The 18439-nt window shown below is 47.5% G+C and overlaps 2 protein-coding genes across 3 annotated transcripts; one reads left to right on the top strand and one right to left on the bottom strand.

Annotated features, from left to right (window-relative positions):
* Positions 1 to 91: 91 nt before the first annotated feature.
* LRWD1 (leucine rich repeats and WD repeat domain containing 1) lies at positions 92 to 16078 on the bottom strand. 2 transcript variants are annotated; one of them, XM_074595987.1, is made up of 17 exons: positions 15868 to 16005; positions 13794 to 13940; positions 12407 to 12507; positions 11788 to 12022; positions 10627 to 10746; positions 8969 to 9121; positions 8111 to 8251; positions 7146 to 7487; positions 6390 to 6516; positions 6034 to 6143; positions 5360 to 5567; positions 3732 to 3804; positions 3481 to 3621; positions 2720 to 2817; positions 1966 to 2127; positions 1322 to 1446; positions 92 to 476 (listed from the first exon to the last, which is right to left on the bottom strand). In XM_074595987.1, exons 5-17 carry the CDS (start codon positions 10723 to 10725, stop codon positions 336 to 338), a joined length of 1920 nt encoding a protein of 639 aa, XP_074452088.1. In that variant the 5' UTR covers positions 10726 to 10746; positions 11788 to 12022; positions 12407 to 12507; positions 13794 to 13940; positions 15868 to 16005; the 3' UTR covers positions 92 to 335. The 2 variants fall into 2 exon arrangements, with proteins under 2 accessions (XP_074452088.1, XP_074452087.1); XM_074595986.1 differs by lacking the exon at positions 12407 to 12507 and having other exon boundaries at positions 15868 to 16078.
* On the top strand, positions 15950 to 18439 carry ALKBH4 (alkB homolog 4, lysine demethylase). Its single transcript, XM_074595994.1, has 3 exons — positions 15950 to 16082; positions 17057 to 17254; positions 17726 to 18439. The coding sequence occupies exons 1-3, from the start codon at positions 15978 to 15980 to the stop codon at positions 18365 to 18367; spliced, it is 945 nt and encodes a 314-aa protein (XP_074452095.1). The 5' UTR covers positions 15950 to 15977; the 3' UTR covers positions 18368 to 18439.

Genomic DNA, 18439 nt, shown 5'->3' with positions numbered 1-18439 from the left:
GAGCGTACTCTCAGGATGAGAAACTGCTGTGTGAGAGGGGTAGATGAACCCTCTGCTTTTCCTTTTCAAAAAGTCTAGGCACTGCCAACCGAACTGGTATTTTGTTTTATTAAGTGTCGTTTCTATAAAACAAATGCACAAATTGTGAAAACGTACAGTAAAAGAAACCAGATGTTTACAATGACTTGATGAGTTTAACAAACTCTTACGGTTTGTTTTTTTTTTTTTTCCTCTTGCACATAATAGCTGGTCTAGAAAACTTCATGGTTACATGGGTAACAGTCACTAATACTGCACTATTTCAAAGCACGGGAATGAAACTCTGGTATAAGGAACTATGACTTCTTCCAAATTGCCGTTATGTTCACACTAGTTAGAACAACAAGGTAAGTGAAAGTAGGGTCTGATACCACATTGTTTATTAGGACTTCAGTCAGCTGCTCCCCATTGTCTCGAAGCTCTGGCCACTTGAGAATCTACGAGGAGAACAGAGTTGGGGTAGGAAAGGAATGGTGGTATTGTCTCTGAAAGTGGGAGGTTACTAGTGATTGAAAGGCCCGGCTTGATGATTTGGTTTCTGCGGAATCTGCTTCCCTGCTAACCTGGGGAAGCGGAATAAAAAGGTGGTTCTCCCTTCTGAGGGAGATGGTGCAGCTTTATGGTACTCTAAAGGACCAGGGTTTAAGGCAGAGGGACTTGATCAGAAAGAAAAAGGTGAAAGCAGCTGGAATTGACTGTTGACTTGGACAACATGCTTGCAAAAAGTTTACGGAGCATTAGGTCACATCACACCTATAGCTCAAGACCACACTCTGGAGTGAGAGCCTTTGAGTGCATGTGCCCTCATCATGCAAGAGAACAGTAATTGCCCAAAAGAGGACTATCTCAAGTGGAAAAAAAAAAGGTGGCATGAGCATAGGGAAGCAGTGAGCCCTTTCCCATGTGCAGTTCTGCCAGGGAACAGCCGCTCTGGCTTCCCCCTCCTCGCCCCCCCAGGGAAATGGTGTCTGCATGCTTGTATTGTCAGGCTCGCCAGTTTAACTCCCAATTTTTTTACCCAGGGCCCTTCTGCTAGGAAAAATTGCTAAACTGCAGAACGCAGGAGCAGACAGACTTGCTTTACAGCTCTTAATTCCTGTCATAGTTCTGTTTGTGTGAGATTTGAAAGATGGCCTTGGTCACGCTCTGAAGATTGCTTTTAATTGCTTGTGAGGGCTAGGTAGAGGGAACAGTGGGCATGTTCTGGTGTAAGTCTGATAGCTCTGCCAGGGGGGAGATGGAGGGAGGCCCCACTCAGCCCCAAAGCGTAAACGAGACCTACCTGCGTGGGAGGGATCCTTCTGTCGGAGCGCTTTCCCTTTGCAGAGGTCCATGCTGTGGTGTAGTTTGAGAGGTTGTACATCCACACGCTTCCCTTCTCGTCACCACAGAACACGTAGTCTTTTGCTGTAAGACCAAAAGAAGCAGCTGGAAAATGAGCGTGGAACTGGGAGTCCACTCCTCTATAAACCACAGGTGGAGGATTCCAGGGGAGGACGTCATACTTCAGCAAAATTCTGTTTCTAGTACAAGTATATTAATCTATCTTGCTCTGAAAAATTAATTTAAAGATAAATTGGCTATCTGACTGTAGTGCAGAAAAGCTAATGATAAGCGTTTTGGCATTTCTTCTGACTTTTTGGTTTTGGAAATTGGTGATCAAATCAGGTTTGTTTATCCCTTGTTAGTCTTAAAAGCCAGCTGCCTGCCCTGCGTGTGGCATTCCTACCCCTTACTTCAGCAGCAGTAAGCATTTAAATGGCTCTAGAAAAGCTACAGGGGCAAGCCATCAGCTCTGTGTGCTTTGAAGACCTGTAAAGGAAGACTCTGTTGGCACTGTACAGTTGGTGTAACGCTGTAAGCCTGAGCTGTTCCCCCGTTGTAGGTACAGCCTCGCAGCTTGCCCCGGTGAAGGGTGCTGCCTACCTGGGCAGGTGCTGAGCGTCAGGTAGGACAGGTCTGTCGGGGACCACTCGAGCTCGGCTAGAATAACTGCAGATATCGTCCGCTGGCAGCCTTTCCCCTTTGTGTCAAAAGACCGACTCCAGCTCCATAAGTATATGCATCCCGGTTTAGAGCTCTTGGAAACTAGGGAAGAAAGAGAGGAGAGGCTGTGTCAGTTGCTGAGAAGTGAAACGCCTCAAAACAAAGGCTGGCCTCTGGTGAAGGTGGTCCATCTAGAAGGTGGCTTTTAACATGTGGGACCTGATAGCAGCAGCAGCAACTGTTTCCACCTCCATTACCTTATTTCAGGATAATTGGAGGCTGCAGAAGGATTTTCAGTCCCATGCAGAACAAGCATCAGCTATTCAGAAAGACCCAGACCACGCTTTTAAGCACCCTCACACACATGGGAACCCTCAGTTCCCCTGGAAAAAAAAAAAACAAACTGCCCCCAGCCCTTGAGCAGAAAGGAGCTCTCTTCCCTCCCACTTCAGCACTGCTGAAGAGTCCATCTGGTTTCCAGTCCTGCTCAGACACGGGTTTGCACGTCTAGCCCACATTTTAGGGAAAGATAAGTGACTCTGGGAGATGACTCCATTTTCTGTATCCCCTAAAAACCTAAAGAAAAGGTAGTCACACCCCATTCGGTCCCTCTGCTCATGGTGCTGCCATCAGCCTGCCACACGCTGAGGTGCCTGACTGTTTTTCTGGATTGGGTTATTGTGTTTATACTCACCGATGACATCATCATTCAGAAAAGCCAAACCGTCAACCCTGTGAGATGTTGTCATGCCTCCGTCCTCGTCAGGAAACTGGAATACGGCTTCAAAAGGCCTAGAGTAGGGGAAAGGGTGAAAGAAGTCAATGGGCAGCAGCGGAACAGAACCCAGGAGAAGGAAATGTGTGTTAGTGAGTCTCTTGCCAAACTCGGATCAATTCCCACTTGAACTTAGCACTACCGGCCACCTGGGTTTGTTAGTATAGCAGAAGCCTGTTTGCTGAAGAGACTGCTGTTTTACTTCCTCTGTTTTTGTAGCCATCGGGATTAGCCTATGTGAGCAGGGCCTGACTTCACGTGCTTCTTTCTTGCCATTTTTTTTTCTGCGCTCCCACAAGATGCCAGTTTCCCGGGTACCCTCACGTACCAGAAACAGGCCTTGCTGTGAGACTGGCGCTCGCTTCGAGAATTTACGCTCCCTTACACTACTTCAAGATGATACAGTCTTAAGTTTTAGGGTATTGTATTACGCTCCTGTCAGCTTTCCTTCAAAGTAGACTGCAGCATCAGTACAAGCTCACGGCTGCTACCTTTGGACACACCTTTAGCATCATGCTAATATTTTTTCTTGCCACTGTGGGAAGGGGAGTATGGTTTCAGTTTGGTAGGACGTGCTGCTTTTCTTGCTCAGACTTCCTCAGTGAGAAATACAGCCCTTGCTAGGACTACCTCTTCTTATTATTGAAAGCAAATGTATGCCCCTGACTTCTGGTTCTCACCTGCTTTTTTGTTCCTTATCCAGTTTTATATTCCAGGCAAAGCAGCCACCTTCACAGCCCGCCAGCAGGTACTGATCTGGGCAGGTGGGGACCAGGGCAATCCGTAAGGGAATGGAGAGTGCTTCTAGCACCAGCAGCTGGCTAAAAAATAAAAAAAAAAAAAAGAAAAGAGAGAACAAGCAGTTAAGTGGTGCTGCGACGTGATAGTTACAGGCTCCTGGACTGGCCACATCTGGTTTTTGAACCTTTACCTTGCTTTGAAATTGTAGTCACAGTCTGGAATCCCAATATCCCAGAGCGCAATTCGCTTGTCATAGGATGCAGCTGTGGGACACAGAAGAGAAGCAGGTAGTGACACCGCTGCTCATCTGGCTCTTCTCGTGCTAGCTGGCAATTCTACCCCTGTTACAGGCTGAAACACTCTAAGCCCGTGGCATCAGAGAGCTCATTAAAGCACGGCAGCAGTCACTGAGGCTCCTGGCTCAACACCGCTTCACAGACACTGTCACACATGCACAGTCAGTAATTTGCGTTCTTATCCTGTGCTCTGAGAGGAGCAGATAAAAGAAAGCTTGTTTCCTGGTGTCCATTACTAAGTTGTGGCTTCACAAGGTCATTAATTAGTGCCCCTTTGAGCTTATGTTTCTGGTCATGGGTTCTAGTGGAATCTATGAGCTCCAACCTCTACTCTCAGGCAGACACCACTTTATTCCACGTATCCATGGCTTACTGTGTTTGCATCCACGGCAGCTCCTATTGGGAAAGTTAGGCACTGACATAAAGCGTCAAAAGACACTTAACATCACCAAGCTGATACACTGATAGCAGAAACAACCCTAACAGATTACTCAGAGTAATCTGGATCCTAACCAGATGGCATCCCTCAAATTCAGAGCAACCAGGTTAGTGCCCAGTCCCCAAACAGGCATGCAAAGACTCTCACTTCATTACTGTAAGTTTTTCTAAGCAACATATTGAGCCTTGCTGTCCATGCCATTACATGGATGTACCGTCAACTTCCTTATCCCTCTAGGCTTCTGCTTTTTGCGCTCTTGAGCTGCTTCTTGAAAAGTATCCACTACAGCCACCCATGCGTTAAAAAAATTCCACTTTTAATGGTTCATGTAGCACTGTAACCACTCCAGGATGTGGGTAACTGTAGGCAGGAGGAACAATGTGCTGTGGGGTGCAGGTGTGGTCTGAATGGCTCTGTAACAGCTTACTTTACAGGCCTGACAATGCAGCTGCAATTTGTAATACGATGGTTCATTTCCCACCAGCCTGTTAAGCCTCGGCCTCTGTGGGCCCTACAGTGGCAAAGCGCTCTCCTACACCAGGACCTGAATAAAAATTTCTGACTGGGCAAAGAACTCAAAAAGATTTTAATTTATCCAAAAGCAATTAAGCGCATAGTTTTGCTCATTGGAAAAACTGAAATCCAACAGCCCATTATACGCTGCATTGCCCCTGTTGCCGTGCTTGATGAGAGCCCTGCCAGCTGACCGCTCGCTGCCTGGCCCCCAGCAGGCTGCTCTGGCTATCATTCTTCTTACTCATCCCTGCGGAACGGATCCGCTGCTCAGCTTGTTTGTGGCTAATGCCTGTGTGATAGCCACCCTGAGAGCTACCGAGACTGAAACACAAGCTGCTGCACCTCAGCTAAAGAGTCAGGCTCTGCGGCTGAAACAATTTGTACCTTCTGTGGATTACTGCCATATGAGACTAACAATACTCTCTCCGTAACGTCTGTCCGTGCTTTTTGTATGTGTGCATGGTCCCTACCTGAACCTGCTTGCACCGGTGACAATCCCCCTTAAGGAAGCCCAGCCTTTTCTACATTAGGTACTAAAGCTAAAGAGATTCTGAACCAGAGACTTACTGAAGAGGTGAGTTTCTCGAGTTGGGCTGAAGCAGACAGTAGCAATGGGCTTTTTATGAGCCTTTATCTCTCCGTAGCAGAAGTCAGCCGCCACATGAATCAGTTTGACGATCCCTCTCCTCCCAGCAGCTGCCAAGATATTATGAGATTTTTTCCGACTGTCGCTGATTACCATTGTGAGGGTTGTCCATGCAACACTGAAAAACTCCTAGGATAGGAAGAAACCAAAAATAGCATGAAAGAGAACAGCCAGCAGGATGGCTGTTAGCTCAGAGATAAGACAACTATCAGGAGAGCTATTCAGGTGAAATGACACGACTATTCAAGCCACAGCATCGAATCTCAAAACCAGCCTCAGAAGAACACAAACTACCAAACCAGGATGTTTACTCCTCTACGCTGTCGAGCAGCTTTGGCAGCCTGGATACACACACACATGCCTGCGTGAGGAGGAGAGAGGCAGACTGACCTTTTAAACTAGTAAAAAAAATAAAGCCCAACAACGCTAAAAGGACAAGAAAAAAACCTTTACTATCAAGCTTCGTCCTTTTAAGACCTGTCCACACTAATGCTTGAAACTCTTTCAGAACTCTTTGTAATATACAGTACGTACACGTGTATATAATTATAAAGGATTATGGTATTTCCATGCAATGCTTACTCTTGCAACCTACCTCCGTAGCCACCTTATACTTTTTCAGCACTGTCCCCGTCTCACAATCAATCAGACAGACAGATTCCCCTCCACATGTTGCCACGGTTCTGGAGGAGCTCACGATGGGATCTGAAAGACGAAAAGAAGAGGTGAGAAGTCCCCAGGCTCACAGATAACACATGAAGACTGCAGCTTATCACTGCCTGGTGCTCTCCCAGTCTCCTGTTTTCAAAGTCAAAGAAGAAATACGTAAGCAAGTCTCTTCCTGACGACGGAGACTACAGCTTGAAGGAGCAGGGGTCTAACGCATGGAGTCCACTGGGATTCCAGAGCCGGGTGGTTCTGGGAATCCTGCAAACCTCTTTAAGAGCTCACCTTTCCTGGCTCCACAGTCTAGCAATGGCTCGAAGACACAGGACCAGAGCTGCGTTTTAAAATCCTCGCGGCTGTTGCCTTTACTGTGACACTGAAGAAAATGCAATGGCTCTGCACTGACATCCTCCTACAATAAACCATCCACATTTAGAAAATTCATTCCCCTGACAGCGGTTTGCCTGTGATTGCCTTGACAGAACCCTCTACTGAACAGAGCAATCTGAGTTAAACTGAAGTATTTTTCAGCCCTTCTGTGTTACAGAGAACAGGAGAGACTGAGGTGCCACCAATGCTCAAGACTCCTAAACCAGCAGGCAACTGTTTAGAAAAGATGTGCCCAGCAGACCCCAGCAGTGAACCCCATTTTCTGCTGTAAAGAAATGTGAAAAACCCTTTAGATCCCCACTGGTCTGAGCTGAGGGGGAAACACCTTTCCCCATGCAGCCATCAATTTGACCTGAGAGCAAGTCATGCCAGTCCCGTTTCTAAGAACAGGCTTTCACAGTGCACCACCTCAGAGCGCTGGTCCATCCATCCCCTGCAGGGGATTCACTGTCTCCAGGGGCGGGCCTTCCCTGACGCCTCTGAGAGATTTAAAACAACAAGAAAAAAAAAACAAAACAAAAACCGTAACTCACAATATATCTGGCCAATTATGAGCTCCAAGCTGTGTAGAGCTCTGATGAAATCTGAATGCGGCTCCTCCCACTAAACCAAGAGGCCGAAAGCCAGTCCCAAGGGGGCTGATGGACATACCTTGCCCTTGGAGTTCCTCACTGGGGTCAAGCTAACGACTCCGTTGTCCTGCTCCTGGCTTTTCTGTTCCCCTGACAGCTGTCTGGATCTTCTGTTGTTCTGCCCCTTGGGAAACTGCTCTCCATTCTTCTGTGTCTCCTCAGGTCCCTGCTCAGGGGTTGCCTCTTTGGCTGGCTGGTTCGATGTTCTTGGTTTATCAGGAGCTGGGTCATCCTGCACACGACTGGATTTTCTGGGATTTACTACAGCCTCCTCCTTGGTGTTTGCCTGGGTCTTGGACCTCTTGTTTCCAGAGCCTGGTTTTGAATGATTTCTTTTCCTCTTGCTGGGCGTTACTGTGACCTATAAGGCATGTTGTCAGTTTCTGCAGAAGGTTTCTAGCTTTCCTGAGATGTGCAGATGATTTGTAAGTCACAGATATTAATTATTCAAATGCAAGTACCCTCCCACGGTTACACACTGGATTCCAAGAATCAGACAGCCCACAGCTGCAGAGTTCCTGGAGGCAGAAGCTAATGAAAATCACGCAGCCAGCCTCATGTTCATCTCCCTCCCTTGTCCCAGTTACTTGCGATTTACATAGGATGTGGAAAAACAAATCTGGCCTACGCACCGAGGGGGTTCAGTCTGCAGCCATTTCAAAGAAGGCAAGTACCCTCAAAGTCTGGCCATGCATCAGCCCAGTTCTCTCATTAAAAATATCCCTTCCTTAAAGGAGAGGTGGAGTCAGTAGGACTACATTCATGAAACCTTTGGGGTTTCATATAAAAATGGAAGCTCCTTCCTCCTGGGGAGCAACTCAACCTTCACATTGCTGGGAAAGCTTCAATCTGGCCATAAAGAACAAGGCTCAGCTCTTGAATACAGGCTGGAGACCAAAGGGTCATAAATGTAAACTGACAAGTGTGACTGAATTCATAAGAAATAAAAAGGACACTGTTAACGTAACTGGAAAAATCACCTACCTGATCCACATCCCCTGCAGCTTCCCTGGGGCTTTCTGTACTTTCTTCCTCATTCTCATCCATCATTTCCTCTGATTCAGGATCTGTGCCTAAGTCCAGACCCAGTGAGCATGCCAGCAACTCTTCTGCAATCATTTTCACCTTAGAAGCAAAAAAAAAAGACAAAAAGCAACAGCAGTCAAACTCTGATGTGTAACAACAAGAACTGCTTTGCTGAGTTTTTAATATCTGTTCCCACTATTCTACATGAATTTCACAAGTGATGGAGGAGTCCCCAGCTGACAACCTGGCAGGACAAGTCCTCTGCTGACATTACACGACCCAAGAACTTCACTTTGTTGTGGGCACCCAGGGTACACATTTGCGAAAACAACAGCACAGCAGTGAAACAAGACAAAGGAGAGATGGAACCTCAATTGTACGTACGCATACACAATTAAAACATATGTTACAAACTAAATGGTATCTTTCCCCACTGGCAGTAGCTACAGTTCGTCATTATCTTTTCTCCTTTCATACAGCTTCCATCACGACTAAAGGTTACCATTAGAGTTATTTGCAAATAGTTAAGTACTGAGGATACTGCAGTCTTGTTAATTAGTACAAGTATCGTTATTGCTTATGAATTAAAAAATGATGTTTAATGACAGTGATTGCAACTTGGTGCGCATTTAGTCCTAGTGCTTCTGTAATTGCTTAACAGAGCAGTGAGGAAAACCAGAAAAAGTGCTACCATCTGTCTGCAAGAGCCCTGACACCCTGAACCCAAATCCATAGAGCATTTTGATCAAATCCATTCAGAATCAGGCTGCAGAGTCCTTGCCTGAAGAACAGAAGGGTACGTGAAATGTAACCTACCCGCCAGCGGGTGAATTCACTGAGTGAGCTGGGTCCATACACTACATTGGTCTGTACTGACTTCAGGAACTTTTTCTTGATGGATTTCACTTGCTCAGCTGTGTATTTCTCAGGAAGTTGGTCACGGAAGAATTTTTCCCAGTGAGCAGTAACCTAGGCAGAAAGACTGAGTTTGTTCAACAGAATACTAGAGAAAACCAGAGCAGAAAAGCACAAGAGTACTTGTAAAAGCATTTAAGAGGTTGCCATCCCCAAGGCTCCGCTAGCTAAAGGATGGCACTGCTTCCCTTTGTTTTATCAGTGTTCAAACCACGACTTCAGCTAACAAGAAACCCAATTCCTCTGAACGAAGCCTAAGTGAGTGTGGCTAAGCAGATACTGACAACACAGACCCAGGGCAATGCCTGATTTCATGCCTCTGGATCCATAGCAAACGGTCTTAAGGAGTCTTAGACTGTGCCCTACTAACAGAGAGTACCTGACAGGCAACTGATTTATTATAACAGGCACAGGATAACGAGGATGCTGGAGTTTTCTTGTAGTTCAAAGTGTCTGCGTGAGCAGGACTGGTGCACATGTCATCCCTATATATATAAAAATACCTCGATTCCCAAAAGGCTTCTGAACTACGGGCACAATCACGCAGATGCTCACCTATCAGCACAGTTTCCCATCTGAGAGTTTCTGGCGGGTAGTGACACATCCATAAGCATTTGGACCCAAGAGACCTTGTACATTTAGACACAGCAGCAAGAACTGGGCAGCCAGGTACAACGCAATACCATCAGGGAAAGGTATCTGGGGCACAGCTACCAGCACAAAACGAACAGCACAGGGGAGCATTTGGTGTCTCATTAAACAGCCAACCAGACTCAGCCGCCTGCAGATGAGAGGCTGCGCAGCTCTCGCCAAGACCCTTTGAGGTACAAGGTATTACACAGATAACAGCACAATAAGCCACCCCAGTCTTCAGTATCTGATCTCTTCCCCACTGCGACACAGAAGGAATTAACAAGATCAGCTAACTAAAATACAAATGGTAAGAGCAGTACTGCACAAAAAAAACCCCAAAAACTTTTCATAGTACAACAATAATTTTGCTCAAGATCACAACATGCTTTGTGGGGACAATCTGCCAGAAGCTAAACTGTGAACGCAAATGAGTGAAAATACAGTTCCAAACATGCACAGCTGAAGAAGAAAGACCAAATCCTTGTTCCTGGTGTATGCTGGAAAAAGCAAGATTGTCCTGAGCTTGGTTTTGTGCTCCCCATTCCTGGGGACAGGACAGTGATGTAAATTAGATGGGGAGGTGTATGCAGCTGTTACGTCAGCACCAGGCTTCTCCCATTTTTGAATGATGATAGGAGTGACCTGAAAAACCAGAGGGTCAGACACAGACCTTGCTGGCCCGGCTCCTGCGATTTAAACTGAAGGCAGAAGTCGGCTACGTAGAACAGGTAGAGCCAATGCAAGCAGTGACCACAGAAAGCAGCAATAAGACATTTACTAGGTAGCCCATACTGTGGACTGTGCTCAGATCAAACCAGAATTATTGTCAACCACTTGATGTTTGTTTGCGACTCTGTCATTAAACTGAGCACAGTATTTAGTTATTCTCAGGTGTTTAGAGATTAAGAAAATATCACACATCTTACCTTGCTGGTGAGTTTACGACTATTGACACGCCTCACATGATTAGCCAGTTTGGTTATGTCTTTGCCATTGAGTAGCCGCAGATTTTGCAAAAGAAACATTACTTTATAGTCATCGTTGAGCTAGAAAAAGAAGATCGGAGTTACAAAAATTGTACACATGGTACTTGCTTTAGCTTTAGCCCTTTATTAAAATACACCCAAGGACGAGAAGAATGTGTTTAGTCAGGAAAAGTCATTTCATAAAGTCTTCTCAGCATTTTCGACTTGAATATCACCTCTTAGTTATAAATTAACGTTTACAACGTTTAGTTATAAATTAACCCCTGTGAGTTGGGATCGTCAACTGCAGACAAAAGCCCTGCCTCACGCTTGTGCAGTACTAACATCCAACACGAGGTGGTGGCGGTGTAACCAGGCTCATCTGCTCCGGCCCGAGCGCAAAGCAGGGTACTCTGTCCACATCCTTCAGCTCGGAGTGAGCATCTCAGACAGAGGAAGGCCTGCCCTGCTACAGTAAACGAGTACCGGCAGGGTTTCTTTGGTTCAGGTGCGTTTTAGGTCAGACCAGTTCCCCAACCCAGTTTACCATACAGCCACACATCTACTTCTGCCAGCACGAAACAGCAAATAAGCATCTGGGGACAGCAATGGTGGCTGACGCCAGTTTAAAGCACAAGTAAGATTACAGTTTCGGAGGCTTAAACTGTACAGTCAGCAGAGTCCCTTGGGAGAAGTCAGAAAACCTAAACTAGACGAACCACCAAGTTTAACCCCTCATCCGAGGACCAAGGCTGCTCTTCCAGAGCACAAGGGGCACTAAAACTAACATACGAGAAGGATTTGTCTACACAGTCATTACTCTATTTTACACAAGCGTGAGCATAAGATACCTTGCCGGATAAGCTACCTAAGATGGGACTCTGTTCTGGAGAATCAGGAGTTCAAGTTACCCAGATTTTAATCTGAGTGGTTTTGGGCAAGTCACTTCTGCAGACTGGGAAACAGTGGCACAAACTGGTGAAAGGGAACAAGACGACGGGCTGCTTTCTCAGATGCCCTAGCACTTGCTGCATAAGAACAATTTATAAGAACTAGGCATAACTGTTGTTTGTTTCCCCCCTCTATTTAATGCTTAGCTTGTAAGGATGGGAGGTAACTCACTGTCAAGTACACATTGTTCTCGTAGGTTAGCTCCTCGAGCAGAGGGAACTGTTTCAGAGCAGTTACATCTTCCAGTTTGTTGTTGTTGCAGTTTAGGACGCGCAGATCAGGCAGGGTTAGACTGTTCGGAAATTTGTCCAGTAAATTATCAGAGAGATCTAGTTTCTGCAGATGCCTCAGACGGGAAAACAAACGTGGGTCTAAGTCTCCAGTCTTCAGTTGCAGCTTGGACAGGCTGAAAACAAAAGAGAACATGAACTGTCTGCAGTTCATCGGGATAAAACACGGGATACAAGGTCCCACCTGGTGGCACCTCAGTCTAGCACAACTCACTGGGTAAATCTGACCAAACCTGCTTTTTCTCGTCTGCAGCATTCTGCACCACAAGCACATGTACGTGGCAAAGATGCTGTGTCTGAGTTAATATCAGAGACTCGAGTGTACCAAGGTATTTGCGGTACTACTAACCTGCAATGCAGATATTGGATCAGTTTGCTGACCTGGCTCAAAACTTTTCTCCTCTTCATTAGAAGTTAAGTTCAGGCCACGTGCAGAGCAGGTCCCCAAATAATTTGGCTGTTTTCAAAGGAACTAACTTCACAAAAAAAGTGATTTTTACCTTTCTTTTACAGTGAATTTTGCTGCAAAAACTTCCAACAGCAGTTATGGAAATCTATCAAACAAAATCCCAAGGGTGCCACCAAAACAGAAGTATTCTGTCTGGAAAGATAAAGAGGTACAATATTTGAGGGGAAAAAAAAAATACCCCTTCTCTGTAAGAGAGTGAAAACTGCATATTATAAGAAGGGTCATTTAGATTGGACTAGACCATTTAGTTGAGCTCCAAAGGGACCTTCTAGTCCTGACAGTCCTCTTGAGGACACAAGCCTGAGTTCCTTTAACAAACAGAATCTCCATCTCCAATGATTATTAAAAAAAGGCCTTCTAAATAGAAATGAAGCGTGAACAAATGAGGTAAATAAAATTAGGAAGCAAGACCACTTGTCACCTTCACTTGTCACCTTGGAAGCCTAACCAGCCAGTCAAAGCATATAAGGCCGAACAGAATTCAGCTGGCCGTAAAGCTGAGTGTGACCGCTACGTCATTTTGGGGAGAAACTCAACACAGCGTTCCCCAAATAGATTTCTGAAATCTAACCCTTGAAAACCATGGTATGAAGCTGCATGGGAAAAGCCACACTCTAGAAATTCACTACTTCAAACAACTCAACATCACTTTGTTACCCAGATTACTGCAGCCTATACTCTACAGATAACACTTTCGAGTTTCTCTCTCAAAAATTTTTTTTTAGCACAAGACAAACTAAAAGAAGTAAGTTTAAAGAGTACATATGAAACCCAAAACTCTTACATCAGCATCAAAAACAACAAAGGCGCCAGCCAGAAATTGGCTCACTGAGTCACTTGGATTCACCAGTTCTGGAATAGTGAAATTCCACTGTATTAATCATTTGGAAAGACACGTATGTCCCATGACCTCTGTTAAGGATCTGAGCAACAAAACTGTTTTTAGTGGTTTCTAAGCGTGTCAGAGTTTAGTCTCCCCTTCTGCAATGTCTGAGCTACTAACATAATTGGATTTAGAGGAGATGGAAAGTGACGGAGGGAGAGGAAAAAACCCTCTAAAATCCAGGCCAGAAGACGTTGTCTTATTCACATTAAGCAAAGACAGAAGTGTGCTGGGGGTAGGGGAGTATGTCTTAGGGTTAGGAAATCAGGATCCAGCCTTAGGCAGTTTTACAGAATGACGGTGGCGGCATATACACAAAACAAATGGTGAAAAGAAGTGGTAAACTGCTGATAACCTATCTAGCGAATGCCGTTCCAGTAGTGCTCACTGATCCCGCATCAAGAATGCCATCTCCCATTCTCTGCTTTGTAACCATCTCTCTTTTTTCAGTAAAAATGCTTAGGGAAAGAAAGACAAAAAAGGATCACCCAGGCTGAATTCAGCTGGAATTTTCCATGGGCCTGTCTGCACTTACTTCAGCGTCTCGATCTTTCGCAGCCTCGTAGATCTTGGAACCGCTCTTTCCAAAAGAAGTTCTGTAGTAATTTTTGACATTTTTAATCTCCACCCCTCTGCTGGTATCACTACTCAGTCAGCTACAAGATCTCTTCTTGTGACCTTCCTGGTAAAACAAACAGGAATAAGAGGAAGTCCTTTCAACTGACTCCAAAAGCAGGGGGAAAAAAGAAAAGGTTACAAGGTTAGCTACTGATTTTTCTGCTGTGTTTGAAGTTGCCTTTTTTATACGTTTGAAATGAAAATACCAGAGACTTGTTGTTACACTGGGCACACACTCCCAACACACTGACCCAACCCATCTCTGAAACAACAGCGATACCTCCCTTGGCTATTAAAGCGACAGACCTGCTGTCGATGAAAGCTGTCCGCGTGGTGACAGCACTCGGGACTAGGACAGTCTCGCAGTTACCTCTTTGTACCTCTCCTGAGCAGCAAGGCTCTGCTCCAAGAACTCCAACACGCTTTCAAATAAACAGCAAGAGTAAATACACCTGTTGTGAATGCCTTCCTCCCAAGGAAATGACACGGTGCGCTTACTAGTCTGACCAGATGGATAGACTCTTGGCTGACAACTTCTAAATTCCCTAAAATTTTCGAAAACTGAATTACCAGAGATGTAAAGACCCACCAATCAAGAACATAATTTCCTCACCAAGGGGAAAAAAAACCCAACAGCATTCTGTGTGTTACTGGGAATCGACAAGTGTTTTCATGTATTGTTGTGGATAGGATAGTACGTGCACACACACGGATACGCTGATATTTAGAACACTAACACCGTTAGGGCCAAAGTAGCTTCATGAAATTACTGGTTCGTGGCTTAGTGCTCTGTCTGACACAGATTCCAAGAGATGGAAATAAAAGAGCTCCAAGGCCAGGCTCACTACTGTCTTTTTGTGTTAGTCTCAGCGCTGCCTAAACGCCACTCCAGCAAATGGCGAGGAACACGCGAGGCACTAAGCTGTCCTCAGGCTCCACTTCAGCGCCAGAACACGCCTACAGCACCTGGTCCATTGGGTTTGACGGGCAAGGGAGCATTGCTCTGTTAACACTTGTAAGTAAGGACAATCCTTCGTGCAAGGAATATTTTATGCCAGCATAAAGAGCGCTGAGCCTGAAGAACAGTTTGAACCGCAGCTATTGTGGATTTCATCCTTCAAGCAACAGAGCCATCACTGAAAGCCCAACCAGAGGATCAGGCCCGTACCTGATGAACCTATTAAAACTCCCAAAGCTCCAGTATCTATAAGAAAAATTTGACACCAATGACCACGGACGTTCCCATCACCCTCTTTTGACCACACCGACAGCACGGACACAGCTGTGTCACCCATGACACCCCGGGGAGCCACAGGGAAGACACCCCAAGGCCCCATTGCCACAAGAGGACGGGAGACACTGCAGAAGGCACATGCGATTATTTACCCTGACCAACCCCATCACCAGGCCTAACCAGGAACCGCCACCGACCCCTCCTCCGGGGGCCGCCAGCCCTAGGGCAGGCTGTGGATTCGGGCCAGGCTAGCGCAGCGCAGGTAAAAACGAGTTTGATTTCGACTACCCCACACCAGCTGGGCCACCGCCTCGCCTCAGCCCAGGCAGGCCTGGCGCTGCCACCGCCACGCTGGGGACAACCCAGCTGTCAGCCCGGCCTCTCAGCGCCTTCCCGGCGGCCCCTCGGACGGCGGGCCGGCTCGGCGGCGCTGCCTTCGCGCCGAGGCTGCCGGGTGGGGCCGCGGTGTCCCCCTCACGCCGCCCCGAGCGCTCGGACGGCGGTGAGGGCCGGCGCCGGGCCGCGGCCTGAGGCGCCCCCACGCGGGGTCTGCGCGGCTTGGGTGGCGGGACTACAACTCCCAGCAGCCCCCGCGGCGCGGCCGGGCCCCGCACCGCTGCTCAGCGCCGCGGGGGATGCTGGGAGTGCGAGTCCGTGTGTCCCCCCCCATCCCCGCTCACCGACCGACCGGCGTGCGCCCAGCCCGGCCGCCCCGCCGCCCCCCCGCCGCACCACCCCCTCCGCCCCCCCCCCTCACCTGGAAGCGGGCCGGGCGGCGGGAGGGGAGGAGGAAGAGGAGACGGGGAGGAAGGAGGTGTGTGGTGGAGCGTAGGGGGGGGGCCGTTTTCCTCAGCGCAGCCGGCGGGGATGGAGGCGGCGGCGGGTGGCGGCGAAGGGCCGGGCTGCGGCTGCAAGGGGATCCGCTCCTGCCTGCTCTGCGAGGGGCCCGCGCAGGCCGCTCCGCCCCCGCAGGTACCGGGGAGGGGGCGGCGAGGCGGGGCCGGGCCGGCAGCGGGGCGGAGCCGGGGGTGGTGGGGGGTGCCCGCCATGTTCCCCTCAGGGCGGGCCCGGAGGGCCCAGGTGGGGAAGGAGCGGGCTGGCCCGGCGCCGAGGGGGATCGGGGGGACTCCAAGGGGATGGAGGGACCCCCCCCTCATGGCTCCCCAGGGGGCTGCGGGGCCCGTCGAGGCCCTGAGCCCCGGGGGAGAGCCCGGGCTGGGGACAAAGCAGCGTTGCCCGTGGCCTCCCCTGGGGTATTTCATGGAATCACAGAATGGTTTGGGTTGGAAAGGACCTTACAGATCATCCAGTGCCACCCCCTGCCCTGGGCAGGGACGCCTCCCACCAGCCCAGGTTGCTCCAAGCCCCGTCCAACCTGGCCTCGAACCCCTCCAGGGATGGGGCAAAGATTTGTGATTTCACAAAGGTTTGGGAAAAAGCCCAAGTGGCTTCGCCCGAATAACGTTACCGATCACGCAGTGACCTCGAAAGCCAAGACAGACCTTACCTGAGTTTCATACATTAAGAAAAATAACAGCTTAGCCTTTTGGCCTCAGCGGTATCTATCAACTTCCCTCATTCAACATTTATTGATATGAAAAAACGTATCTCTAGGGCCAGCCCAAGGAATACCGACCATTAATCTCCTTATACATTTGGCACTGAGGATCATCTCTTCTTCCCCGTCTTTGCAGGATAAAGACATTACTAGGAAAGAAAAGCGGCTTCAAGCAAGCGGCACAGTAATGCTGGAGCTGTAAAAAAAAAAAAAGCAGGGAAAAGTTGTTCCCCAAAAGCAGCTGTAAAATTTCTCATGTCTACAAGAATCCTGTACAGACAGTTCTCATGCTGCAGCATCAAGGCTGCAAGGGTAAACCATGGAAATGTATTATCTTGAGAAGTCTTCCCCCCACTGCTTTTTTTCTTCTCCATTGTTATTTCCACAGGGAGAAGATAATTTCACTTACTGTCCAGAAACAGGCCTAGCTAAAGGAAATGAGCACTCGGCATTTGCTGGCTGGGCATTTCCATTTCCAGGGGTGTTTCTGAAGGAGGAGTTCATTAGCAAAGATGAAGAATCTGAGATAGTTGAACTGATGGATCGAGATGACTGGAAACCATCACAGTCTGGCCGAAAGAAACAGGTTTGACTTGAGAAGACCATTTGTTCTTAGATCCCTCTGGAAAAGGAAAGCTGTTTTCAGTTAAAACCCCAAATACTTCGATGTTTCATTAAATGTTTTCCCTTGAAAGCTTTTCCTGAAATCAATTGCAAGAATTGCTTGTAATTAAAGTCAACGTCTTGCAAAAATACATGATAGTTACAACGAACGGTATTTGATGGTGCACGTTCAGGCATTAAAGTTCCCACAATTTCCAAGTGAAAGAAGCGGGTGTTTCAGTTTGTTTTTACTTTACTGGTGAGAAATCTAATTCCAGAGAGATTAATGTAGCATCACTGACTCCTTTTGCAACCTGGTGACCAGGTCACTGGCAGAGATGAGAACTCAAAAGTTTTGACCACGAGCCCTGCAGGGATCACAGCCTCTCCAGAAAGACTTGTCCTAGATTTTTCTTTAATACTAGCTTTTTTCCCCCCTCTTCTTTTCCAACAGGACTATGGACCCAAAGTGAACTTCAAGAAACAAAGGCTGAAAGCTGGCAGCTTTACGGGTTTGCCAAGCTTCAGTAAAAAGATTGTGGCACAAATGAAGGCCTGCCCTGTGCTAGGTGGTTTCTTACCTGTCGAACAATGTAATCTGGACTACATGCCCCAAAGAGGTTCTGCCATCGACCCCCATTTTGATGACTGGTGGCTTTGGGGAGAGCGTCTTGTTAGCTTAAACTTGCTTTCAAAAACTGTGCTATCCATGTCTTGTGATTCAGAGGACAGTATCCAATTATTTCCCTCTTTCAGTAAAGAAAACGGGGAATTAAGTCCCCCTGGATCTTTTACACAGACGTCAGCGTGCAAGAATTCAGGCGAAGAGGGAATCAACTGCGTTTTATCCCCAAGGCTTGTTCCAAGTAAAGAGGTGACTGTTGCCATTCACTTACCCCAGAGGTCTCTGGTGGTGCTGTATGGTGACGCACGGTACAAGTGGAAACACGCGATTTACCGCAAGCATATAGAGCACCGCCGAATCTGTGTCACGTTCAGGGAGCTGTCTGCAGAGTTCAGCGCCGGCGGAAGGCAAGAGAAACTGGGTAAAGAACTGCTAGAAATAGCTCTTTCATTTCGAGGAAGACCAGTGTGATCAGCAAGAGGAAGCCAGAATTGCATTTTGTTAGGAAATTTGAAAAATAAAGCACAGAATTTGTACAACTCA

Source organism: Larus michahellis, chromosome 7, assembly GCF_964199755.1.
Source record: "Larus michahellis chromosome 7, bLarMic1.1, whole genome shotgun sequence".
Lineage (NCBI taxonomy): Eukaryota > Metazoa > Chordata > Aves > Charadriiformes > Laridae > Larus > Larus michahellis.
The sequence above is the reverse complement of the archived record's forward strand: the minus strand, read 5'-3'. Positions and strand labels throughout refer to the sequence as shown.

What these genes read in the sequence shown, in the direction of transcription:
- LRWD1 (XM_074595986.1), bottom strand. Translation starts at nt 13,873, where the DNA reads ATGTCAAAAATTACTACAGAACTTCTTTTGGAAAGAGCGGTTCCAAGA. An exon ending in AGACTGTGGAGCCAGGAAAG is followed by an intron (nt 6,144 to 6,389) that starts GTGAGCTCTTAA and finishes TTCGTCTTTCAG; the next exon opens with ATCCCATCGTGAGCTCCTCC. An exon ending in GACTACAATTTCAAAGCAAG is followed by an intron (nt 3,622 to 3,731) that starts GTAAAGGTTCAA and finishes TTTATTTTTTAG; the next exon opens with CCAGCTGCTGGTGCTAGAAG.
- ALKBH4 (XM_074595994.1), top strand. Translation starts at nt 15,978, where the DNA reads ATGGAGGCGGCGGCGGGTGGCGGCGAAGGGCCGGGCTGCGGCTGCAAG. An exon ending in AGGCCGCTCCGCCCCCGCAG is followed by an intron (nt 16,083 to 17,056) that starts GTACCGGGGAGG and finishes TTATTTCCACAG; the next exon opens with GGAGAAGATAATTTCACTTA. An exon ending in AGTCTGGCCGAAAGAAACAG is followed by an intron (nt 17,255 to 17,725) that starts GTTTGACTTGAG and finishes CTTTTCCAACAG; the next exon opens with GACTATGGACCCAAAGTGAA.